This window comes from Corvus brachyrhynchos, unplaced genomic scaffold (genome assembly GCF_000691975.1).
Source record: "Corvus brachyrhynchos isolate BGI_N302 unplaced genomic scaffold, ASM69197v1 scaffold309, whole genome shotgun sequence".
NCBI classification, from domain to species: Eukaryota; Metazoa; Chordata; class Aves; order Passeriformes; family Corvidae; genus Corvus; species Corvus brachyrhynchos.
The window spans coordinates 1,231,948-1,243,877 of record NW_008240227.1 but is presented as its reverse complement, the minus strand read 5'-3'; the positions used below and the strand labels follow the sequence as shown (position 1 = coordinate 1,243,877).

The following is an 11,930-nucleotide window of genomic DNA, read 5'->3' as shown; positions in this document are numbered from 1 at the left end:
AGCAAGAGAAAGATGCTGCAGGTTTCAGATGTTGAACTTGCACAGTGTTCATTCTCTTTAGAGTGTGTTTATGTCCTTGTACCAATTACTAGTTTTCAATTAATCTGTTTCTAATACGTTAAGAAATTTATATGTTTCTCTACGTCAGAGGAAAATAAGAAAGCTTGTTCTGCATTTTATGTAAAAAAAAGTTTGTTTGTGAACAATCCTATAAAAATGCATTAACAGCAACACTGCAGCTTAAGAAGTGTATGCTCATAAACCCAAGTAAAAGTTACAGAGAACAAGCTATAAAACCAGCTCTTAGTTCAAAATAGTTCTCACTGATAAAAGTCATTTGTATCAATGCTACACAAAATACTATGGAGGCACTAATTTCTTCTTTTTATGTATGTAATTATGGTTTGAGCTTTTTTGCCCTGATAATATTTGCTTTAAGTAAATGATGCAAGAAACTGTATGAAAGTAGAAGATACATAAAACTTGACTTCAATCCTATCTTAGCTTGTAGCAAAAATCCAACTTTGTTCCTTACACAGCTACTGCCAATTTTTAAAATACTTGTCACTCAAGGAAGTCAAAGCATTTCCCAAATGCTAATTAAACAAACCTACAAGCCTCATTTGTTAGCAGGTTTGTTACCAGCGTGTCACGGCACAAAGCGGGTAAATGAGCTGCACATTGCAAGGCAACTCAGGGGATGAGACTCATCTCCTGGTCTTCATCTTAAGGCATTAAATTGTTTCGCTGTGCAGCTCCCATTTGCTTTTCAGTAGAAGTGTAAGAAAAACACTGTAGAGCTCTGAAACCTTTACAAATTCTGCTGACTGTTTTGTGGAGAAGTGGACAAATTCTGGAAAACTACAAAATGCTGCTTTAAGAAATAATGCGGCTGGACATTAATTTTTATGCTAACACCAAAAATAAAACTTGCTATAACCCACTGCTTTTTCTTTCCCTTTTCCAGTGATTTATTTGAAGGGGAGAAAAATTGCCCCAACACCAAATGTATCATCTGTCTCATAAATGTTATTGCTTCCTCACAGCATTTCCCGTCCTGCTGCTCCTAACTACTGAGCTGGACAGTGGTACAAAACAACAGGCATATTGTCAAATCTTCTGATAATAAAGCTTTATCTTGTAGACATGGGATTAAAGCTGAGCTGCACCATACTGCCAGGATTTTGGAGAAAGAGAGATGTAGATAATAGCCCATGTAATCTCCTCACCTACTTGTAAATAGCTTATCCTCATCACAAAGCAACAGACAATTCCCAATTTAAGATGAGTACAAATGGTTAAACATTCCAAGAACCCACAAACAGTCTGAAGTACAGTGGCGTCCTTCAGAAAAGCATATTTGGCTGGGGGAAGACTGGAGGGCAATTCATGAAACTTCGTAATTCAACTTCTCTCCACAGGGCTTTGCTTTGTCTTTAAACAGAGAAAACTGCTGGTTCACTAGATTCAAAGTTCAAGAAATCAGGATGTAAATGATATTTGCACAAAAGAAAGAAAAGTAACTTCAAACTCGTTTCAAAATTAAATGAGAAATGTGATCTGAACTTTCTTCCTCATTTAAAGAATTAAATACATTCTATGATTGTCCTTTGGTTTTGAACCTCCCTCAATCACTCTGTGTGTGAAAAATTTCTTAAATCCTTTCAGTGAGACCATACCAATACCCACAAACATGGCTTGTGCCTGGTTCAAACTGCTCAGAGAAGGTCCCACCCTCTGGAACTATTGGACAGTTGAGGTGCAGATTCTGCACAGAACATTCCTCTCCATCAAAAAGACCACAGAAATACCAACAGAGGAGGCTCTGCATCCCATGCAGCAACACCAAGTTCCCTGGGCCACTTCCAGCAGACTCCAGACTCTCTAAGTCAGACTCAAGCAGTCAGACTCTTGCAGACCAACCCTGCAAGAGCAGTTTGCTTTAGAGTACAGGATCCTGTGTCAAATTACGTGCAATCTGATGGATAACTTCCCAACTGCCAGATGCCTACAAAGTGGAGACTGCAGTTTGCTGTGAAGTTGAATGAAATGCTGTATTTCAGGAGTGGAGCAAAGTTCTTCAGAAGATGTTTTTAACATACAATGTTGTCAGAACAGTTTATATTAATCTCTCTTCTGCCCCCATATTTCTTTTGGAAATACAGCTAGTGGAAAACCTGTGTTAATAAAACAATGTTTAGAGAATTTTTCAAAGATGCAAAAACTTTCTATAATTCAGTCATGAACAGGCTCAGGAATCTGAGAGACCACTGGTCTGAAAGGGGTGTGAGATAGTGTCAGAGAGAGGAGAACTCTGATCAACTCTTTGGATGTGATTTCTGTTATACAAATGTGGCTGACATGGGGCTTTATTTATCAGCACACAAACTCCTTCGAGAACTAATACATCCTCAAACTGCCTAACAAACTTCAAGCACGATGTTTTCAGTAATATAAACACAATATTCTCAAACCTCTCAAAGGCTGCTAAAGCACAAGACTATTCTTAAAAGGAAATAACAAGAATCGAAGGTGCACATTCTAAGAATTTAAAGCTCAATTTAAACTAGGTTTTATGTGGGCACACAGTGCAATCCTGTCCCTTGTGAAGCTTATTCCACATTGATGAGATAACTCAAAATTAGAGACGGCACAAATGAAGAAGCCCCAAGCTGTCCCTGAGCTGCTCACCATAGGCCCAACTCAGAACTGCTCACCAGTGGAGCTGGCTGGACTTGCAGCAAGTGCATTTGGCACAATTGCAAAAGCAGGCATTTTATTTATTCTCTTAGAAGTGCGATGTCAAGATATTAAAAATATGGTTTTTCCTTAGTGCTCTTTCCCAGCACTTCACACGCATGTCCCATAACATATTATCGGCCAGTTTTAATCCAAACTCTCACACTGTAGTGCCTAAATTACAATTATACCAATATTACAAAGTATCTACAAACAAATGATGACAATGGTACACACCAGGGTATCCTGGGTTTGGTTCATCTTGTACTAAAACCATACCCAGCTCTGCTCTGAAAGCACCTATGTGCTCTTGACTGTATAAAAACTACACTTAGAGATTAGGGAAAAGAACTTGCTTTTGAGTCACCAGTTTTTGCAGGAATTCTGCTTAGTCACCACCTTCTTTTTCAGGGATTAGACATTTAAACCCTTCCATTCTTATGTTCTGTAAAGAGGAATTTCTCTAATCCACAAGAATTTTGATTTACCTGTTTGTAGGAGCCCTTTCAGCTAGCAGTATCTTACAACTATTTCATTTTAAAAGCAGACGGATTCCAGCGAATTACAACACTTTAAAAAATTCCCCTGCTTCCCATTAGAGATCTTTGCAGACTAACTTCAAAAGATACATATCTCCTCCTCTGTTAAATGTTTTGTCTTTTTTTATACAATTAGCTGCTACTCAAATATATCATAGCTCAAAATAAAAATCACCAAGTTAAGAAACCAGAGGGTGAGTGGAAATGTCTTTCACCTTCCATGGCATAGAGAACAGCACGATTTTTTGCTCTGAAGTTCAACACGGGACTAGGAGAAGAAGAAGCAGTGAAGCAGCAGATATGAAATGAATATTCTAGTGACTCTAAGTGGAAGGTGAAGGACCCATCATACTTACTTAAAGGGAACCCGTGCAGCTGCATTCAGGTTGGTGGGAGAAGTCACTGTTTGAAGAACATTTTCAAGGGCAGTCAATCCTCCTGCAGCCCGGAACGCAATTTTATCTGCTGTGTTCTAAAGAAACACAAACACAGAAGAAAACCAACAGAAATTTAAAAACTGTCTACATAAAGTGTACATCTGACAGCTGTGGATTCTGTCAATGTAGAAAATCCTTAAGGCACTTACTGATCATGTTGAACATCTTTGAAAAAGACCATTTCACTGCCCATGCACAAGGATGAGTTGAAACTCTCAGGTGTTATTTTTTTCAATTATCATATATACATATCAAGTACTACACAGGCAATACACTTGAATACCATATTTTCTGTAATGACATACAGTTATAGGGATTTTAATAAAGTTCACCTTTATCTGTTGCTATTATCTTTGTAGCTATACTGCTTTTACTGTATGATTTTAAAAATATAGACAATTTCTAGATGGGTACTTTGTCATTTTTACAAACTTTTCCAACAGGAGAAAACCTCCAGGCTTGGTTTGTAAATATGCATAAAATAGCTCAGGCAGATCCCTTTTCCTAGGTGTCCACTTGGAACTTGCATATACAATTTTACACTTAAATACCATCCTATCATTATTATCACAGTTTGCAAATGACTGGGGTTTGCTGCAGCAGATCCACTATTTTAGAACTTGCACTCTTTTCCTTTCCTGCAAAATTGGTTTAATCTCCTCTGTTTACAGTAAAGCAAGTAAAATCTTCTTCTTCTCTACTTCTAAGCTACTAATTTTGTATAGTTTTTATTGGCAGTTTGTATTTGATCATCTTGATTTTGTCAATGATGATGATGATAATAATATTGTGGTTAATAAGAAAGAATTTCTTCTTTTTTCCCCCCAGTGTTGCAAGCACTTCACACATGGGGAAAAAATGGGACATCCTCTATAAACACGATTATTGTTAGTCTGTAAAGAATGTATTCTATTGTAACAGACTCCGTAACAGAAAAAACTCCTAGTGACTCTGACAATAAAATCCTTATTTGAACAACTACAAGAATAATTAAACAGCTGTAATATGATTTAGAGGGACAACATTTTTCCCTGTGAGATGAGACATTACACACAGAAGTACATATCTTACTTTTTATTTAAATCATGCAACTTTCTCTCCATTAAGTTTCATTCGAGCAAACAGCTATATTGTATTTGATTTACAAGCTACAGAAAAACTGCTCACAGAAGTCAGATATTCAAAAAGGAAGCATTTTCCACAATTAATACGAACTACATTTAGATTTTTAGACAACCAAAAGGTTTACCTTCCAAGGAATAACTAGCCTCAAATGAGTGGAAATCTGTGTGCCAACTTACCAAGCAGTTAAGAAAATCAACCAGTGATTTCCTACAGGCTAGCTGAGAAGTATAATTTCTAGCAGTTAATTTTAGCCCAGTGAGGCCAGTAAGTGTGCCTTAACTGCAGTTATTTTTGTGTTTTACTCATATATTCTTCCTCTGCTTCCTCTTCCTCCCATCTAAAAAAAATCTCAAAACCCTGCCTCCTTAAGCTCCCTTGGCTCCCAATAACACTTTCTACCAACTCCTGGTAGAGCCATAAAGAAAAGACCCAAACAGCAAAGAAACAGTCCCGCCATAAATCATCATTATTGACTTTATTTGAGCACCTTGGCTCACAGCCACAGTTCTCAAACCTCCTCCTCCCCTGCTCCCCCAGTGCTGCAGCACCCCCAGACAGAGCCCAGGGCCTTTCTAACCTTTCCCTGCTCGCTTCAGCTTAAAACTTCCCAGGTGAAAAGAGAGATTTTGTTAGTTCCAGTGTGCCTTTGCCTTGGGAATGGGCACACCCTGAGCAGTGCAGAGCAGGAGGCACACGAGGAGCTTGGGAGTGTGGCTGTGCAGCACAGCAATGAGGGCGGCCTTTCTGTGATGCTGCTGATTTATTTGTTACTGCTCCTCCAGTTCCAAATGTACCCAGCTCTTGCCACTTCTCACTTTCCCTGTTTCTCAAGGGAGATTATGCCACAACCTATTAGCTCTTGTGGCAAGAAGTCTTTCCTGTCATTTAGACCAAATATGCCCTTTCTCTATTTCATCCCATTACTCTGAGTTACATCCGATTTATTGCATTCATTTTGTTTCTCCCCTCAGCAATCACTCCGTTCTTGAACTCGTACACTGCTTCCTTTTCCTGCTTGGCTTGTTTCTCAACTCTCTGTTCTCTTTAATGCTAAACTCCACCTTTTCTTTTCTATTTTTTCATGTGAACTTTTCTTATCTGTGATTTTTTTTTCCCAGAACTCCTCTTTTCTCCATAAATACCTGGTAATGAAGTGTCCTGAAAGGAACTTCCCCCTATCCCAAATCAGTCACTAGAGCCAAACTGAAAGAAGCAACGTCTCCCTATTCTGAGGGGAGGTTGTCCCGTATCTATTTTAAAAATCATATAAACATTTTGAAGCTGTTTAATTTCCGATGTGCTCTCCTTCCATTTCAATCTGGAGCATCACTTCTTTTATAGACAGACATTTTTCAGAGTGCCTGGTTCACTTTTGTCTAATACTTTACTAAAATACAGGTATACTTCTCAAAATACACATGTGCATTTTTAAAAATTCTGTTACTACTACGGTTTTTTATCAAGCAGAAGGGAGCCCAGAATTTCTTCTGATTTTATATGATTTAGCTATATGTCCTACTACTCCTCTTTCCAGATTACTCATAAAAATTCATTAGCATTTTGATGCTTATCCGTGAAAAGAAATCCCTAACTATATGCATGGGAGAGCATGTAAAATGAAGATACAACCAACAGCAAAGATGGGGAAGACACATGAGCACAGCATTTGCTACCTGTGCTCACAGAGGTCTGTAAAACTGCCATGTAGGGATACATGACTTTTAGCACAACATTTAATATATTTATCTCCAGTGATTCTTTTAAGATGGAGAACTTCAAGGGCTTCTAACCCATTTCTTGGAAGGCAATGTTGATGCCAAAGTAGCTGCTGGTATCTGGCATGTGTGAACAACCTCGGTCCCCACCTAAGTGCCCAGCTGTCAGGAATCCCAGGATCAGGGCACAGCTCCTGGGGCTTGGCCTTGGGCCAGTGCAGCCCATGGGAGCTGAAAGGAAAACATGCCCTGTCCCCAAAGGAGCAGAAGAGTCACTTGAATACTGCACTGCTGACATTTTCAGGGTGAACACTGTGGGACTGGAGGACACACTGGAAGAAGAAATTATCCCTCAGCTGCCCATGACAAGACCTTGTAATGGTGAGCTGCTATAAAGAACATACAGCATTAAATCTCCCATGTTGGAACATCCTGTCATCAGCTTTACATTAGCTGATACATATTATAATAGAAATTCAAAAGAAGTGGACTGAGGAATCTCAGTTACTCAGAGCCCTTGCTCACATAATATTCTTATTTAAATTGATCCCCATTTGAACCTGTGTTAGAATGAAAGACCTTTTCAGGTAACTGCAACTTTTACTCTGGTGGCACCCAAAGCTCTGAGTAGATCAGGCATCGTATGATTATGAAAAATGATAGATCCGACAGGGAATAAATACTAAATCCCTATTTGAAAAGAGCATAAACCAGCATTGCATGTTTTTGCTGCTTGAAAGAAGCCTCCAGACTTCTAACTTAGTATCCCAAATGAATTAGCTCTCCTGTTTATGAAACCTGCTTCATAATTTCACTGTAGGAACAGTTCTTTGAGTGGCTGCACATTTAGACTGGGAGGGTTATTCTGCAATCGATATCATGGGATTCATGTTCCTTGAACAACAGAAAATATATAAACAGGTTTTTATACATTGTTTCAGAAATTCACAACTATTCAAATAACATTTTTAAACAATTTGATTTTTAAATACAAAAGGATTTCTATGCTCTGAAGTTACCTGGTGACACAGGAGAGCAGGGACAAATGAACAAGTAGACAAAAATTATTATTACTGTCATCTATGCATTTTTTAACAGAGATGAGGAGGCACAAAAACCTTGGGGATGCCACCTAGATGTGTCTTAAACATTAGAAAAACAAAAACAGAGATGCGGTCCCTTGGAGCAGCAGACACAGCACTGAAAACCAATCCATGACAAGAGTCTGTTTTCCTTATCCCTCCCAAGCCCATCGTTGTGAACTGCAGTGGTCTTGTTTGTACAGGAGGAAAGCCAACCCAGCTTATGTGACAGTAAGCAGGGATTTAATCTCTGGACCATTATAAGCTGGTCATTTGAAGCACACAGCCACTAACTTAGGCAGAACACTGCATGAATCAAGTAACTTAGTGGAAAGTGTGTGTACACCAATGCATGTGTGGCACAGTAAACAGAAACAGTGATAAATTAGACAAACCATGTAACCATTTTATGGATTAATAATGAATTAAACGTATTGAGAAACTTAAAATTAATCCTGTAAAAAAACCCCAGTAAGACAGCTCCCTGCACAGTGGGCAACCATGGCTAACTTATTTACCTACCTGTTACAACACCTTAATGGATCTGAATTTCCCTTCTCTCCTATGGCTCGAATGACAACTGACTAATAGGATTACAGGCTCTGTTCCAGTAATACAGCTCAGCTACATGCCAGCAAAAAATGACAGCCTAAACCTGAATTACATGGCCTGGGAATCCATCCAATTATTAACTAAAGTAACTGTTATTACCTAACCTAATCAAAGGAGAAGCAGCTGTTAATCTTTGGTGGCCTGCAGTGTAGTAGTGGTCAGACTAGATGGACTGTCTTTGTACTTGACTCCTCTACAGACAATAATTATGTCCTTTGTGATCAAAAAGGAAGGGCTTCCTAACCTTTCAGACAGAGGCAGCAGATGGGGAACAACTGCTCGTGTGTTCATTAACAAGATAGGGTAGATTTTATCAGGGTTTGGCATCTGTGGCACCCTCCAAAGCACCACTTACCCGAGGACACAAGTATATTTGGCAAATTTGAAAATGAGCAGACTAAATAGAAAGTTCAATATAATGTTTTCATCTCATTATCTGACATTTGGTACAGAAAAATACACACAGCTCAAGAAGAGTGATTTACATGTATGCCTCATCCTACCCAAGGTGGCCAACAAAGAAACACATGAAAAGGCCAACTGGCCTGTGCTGGTACTTGGCTGGCTTTTGTTACACTCATTAAAGCAGTCGCATAATTTGAACTGTGTGCTTCAGAAATAAAACCAAACCGGGGCAAGATCACTGCTGAATTTATACAAGTCAGTGGGCAATACAGAAAGACAGAATGAAATAAAGCCAGCACCACTCTGCAACAGCTTTTGGATTGTGTGTTCAATATTCCAGGACAGAAGTGGGACCAAAACCTCTGTCCTGCACTGCTGCTCCCCTCTCTCTACACAGGGCACTGGCAAACTGCAACACTTGTAGAAAAGAAGAGGTCAGAGAAATCTGCCTCACCAGGAGGCACGACAGAAGCGTAACTTAGTTTATGCTGAGGAAAGTAAAAATATGATGGGATGACAGTGTGGAAGGACCTGAATGGGAAGAAGATTTCTGATAATGCACAGGAACAGCTAATATTTGGAAGCTGAAACTGAATGAATTCAGGTAAGAATAAAATGGGGTTTTTTTAATGCCAAGAGTAATTAATGATGAGCATAATATACTTAGCATATATAGTTGACTCTCGATAATTTAAAGTTTTTAAATCAAACCTGATTATCTCCTAGAAAACTATGATCCTAGTTAAATCATAATTTATTAATTTGGTGCAAGAGTTATTGGGTGAAATCCAGTGTCCTGGACCAAAGTACTCACTTCCATACATTTCTCCTGTTAAAGTATTATTATTAATTAATAAGTAGAGCAGAATCAGAAATAATGCTGAGCTTTAACAGCTCAAATGAATTAATGCCAGCTTGGCTATCTCTGCTCTATGTGACTTTAGCACATTTTGACTATTTGAAATATTTTTGAACTAAGTGAAATACTCTGCTGTAGACCCTCCCTCAAAGACAAACCTCCAAAATAAATATTTTCATGTAGACTAAAAAGGAAATTTAGAACAATGATTTTTCCTTCATCAGCCTAAAGAATGTTTTCTGCTGGTCCTGCAGAATGTCCGAATCAGAAGCTGATCTGGAAAGCCCGTTTGAACAGACCTCAGGAACTAAAGTATTTCAGAAGAAATTATTTCTGAATGGAACCCAAATACTTTGAAACGTGCTGACTTCTATTTCTGAAAGAACACACTTGTGCAACTCTATTTTAAACTGTTCACTGATGGAAGAAATAATAACTAATTAGTAAAATATAGTTGAAATCCATCTTAAGAATTTTTTTCTTTCCTTTTATCTACTGTTTGAAGATTCTATCTAAAATGCCAGGGGCTAAGAAATGCAGTTCAAAGCTCCCTTAGAAAAACAAACCAGACAACTGAATACTGGGCTGGCTCCACCTTTTTTTTAAAAATCTTTCCTCTCCCTTTAAATAAATACACAAGTATATCTACATGCACATACAAACCCATGGACACATATGTCCATGTGTCATCCAGACTTTATACAGTGAAAATCACTGGAGAGTACAAAAAAGTAGCATTTTCTATTAAAATAGACAATTTTACTCCCTGCAACACTTCTCTTTAATGAAATTAGTGTTTTAGTAATCCCCCACTCTATCTGAAAATCTCAAACTGGTTTACAAACATGAGTGAATTCACCCACAATAAAATTTCAACCATTGAATATCAATGGAAAACTAGTTTAGGATTAAAACATGTGCCTGAACTGGCTCAGTGTCATTTGAATTGGAGGCAGGTAATAGTTCACATTAAGGAATATCTATCATGTATTTACATCCATTCCCCTCCTGCACTGCTTATGGGGTAAAGCCCCAGAAAGGAGGCCTTGAGAAATGCTCCATCCCACCTTGTCCTGGCACAGCAAAGTGAGAATTCTGACGGCTGAAAGGTGATTTTGAAGCCTTAAAGATAAGGCAGCTCCTCTGTTTGTGTGTTTCCACAGGTAGGAGAGGATGGTTCCCTGGCACCTGCTGGCAGGAAAGGGGCCTGGGAAAGGTGTTTCACCCAGTGCATGAGCTCAGTACTTGCACACTCCCATGGAAAGGTGCCTCTGGCACCTGAGCCATCTGGGTAACACTGGCTTTTCACTCCACAGCTAAGGTATGCCAACTGCAACTCCACTGCCTGTATTTAGCACAGAGGAGGACAAATACCTAAGAACAAAAAGGGTGAAAAAGCAAGCAGTTGATACAGCATTCAAATGCAATATAAACATGAGGCTCACCTTATTTTTTAACTCCATCAAAAATAAAAGAAGAGGCATTTTCAACTATCCCCTCTGGAAGTCTACTATTGACAAGCAACCTAAAATTGGTTCAGGCCTAGGGACAATACCAATACTAAGAAATTGATTCTTAGGCTTGTCCTGAAAACACTAAACCCTGTGCACATAAACCTAATTTCTGTCTATGCCATCATATACGTAATTCATTTTTCTGCTTGCAAACACCTGCCCACATTGTAAGGTTAAACCAAATTCAATAGGACTCCTTACTGACTCACTGTGTGATCTAATTGAACAGGACGAGCCTTATTTACACAATCTCCTTCCGAGTTCCACAGTGGCTTTTCAGTTCACCAGTAAAGTCACAGTGAGGCACGCTATTGCACTTCTGTTGACAAGGACAGAACCCTCACAATTCTAATTGTGAAGCCTCAAGAGTCAGTGAAAGCCATAAAGGAAAGACAGGTAAAGATATCCCAGTGAATTCCATGCTCTCTGTTCAGCTGCTTTCACCCATGCCAAGTAGCATAACAGGAAACAGACAATACTGCTTGGGAAAGCAAGAATTATCCTCATAGATATTCTGAGACAGCACTGAGCATTGCAGCACTTGCGCTTATTAAAAATAAAGGTTTGGTCTATTTATAAATAACAGGGCATCTAGTAAGTGCATCAATTAAAGGAGGAAAGCAACAACAGAGGCTTAGTAAGAGGAACAACTGCTCCTGGATCTCCACAGATGGCTCCATTAGCTGAGGCCAATTTGACCTTTTCTGATTAATCCCACAAATAAAAATTCCCAAACAGGTAAATAAAAAGCACAATTACTTGATCTTGTCCTGTCCCCTCTCAATATTTATTGGACAAAGAATTGCCCGGTGAGTAGGAAAATTGGGTCTCTCTGAACACTGGATCTGACCGGTCACTGCTGAGAGCTGTCAGCCACTAGAAAGCAGCTGATTTCTGCTGAAC

The 11,930-nt window shown here is 38.9% G+C and overlaps 1 protein-coding gene across 2 annotated transcripts in view; it reads right to left on the bottom strand.

Moving 5' to 3' along the window:
• The window catches only part of SCAPER (S-phase cyclin A associated protein in the ER), a 135,062-nt gene that overhangs the window by 46,356 nt on the left and 76,776 nt on the right, over window positions 1-11,930 (bottom strand). For both annotated transcript variants that reach the window (XM_008641953.2, XM_008641954.2), the window contains exon 23: window positions 3,635-3,750. In XM_008641953.2, the coding sequence (XP_008640175.1) occupies window positions 3,635-3,750 (116 nt within the window). The remainder of the gene's footprint in view (window positions 1-3,634; window positions 3,751-11,930) is intronic.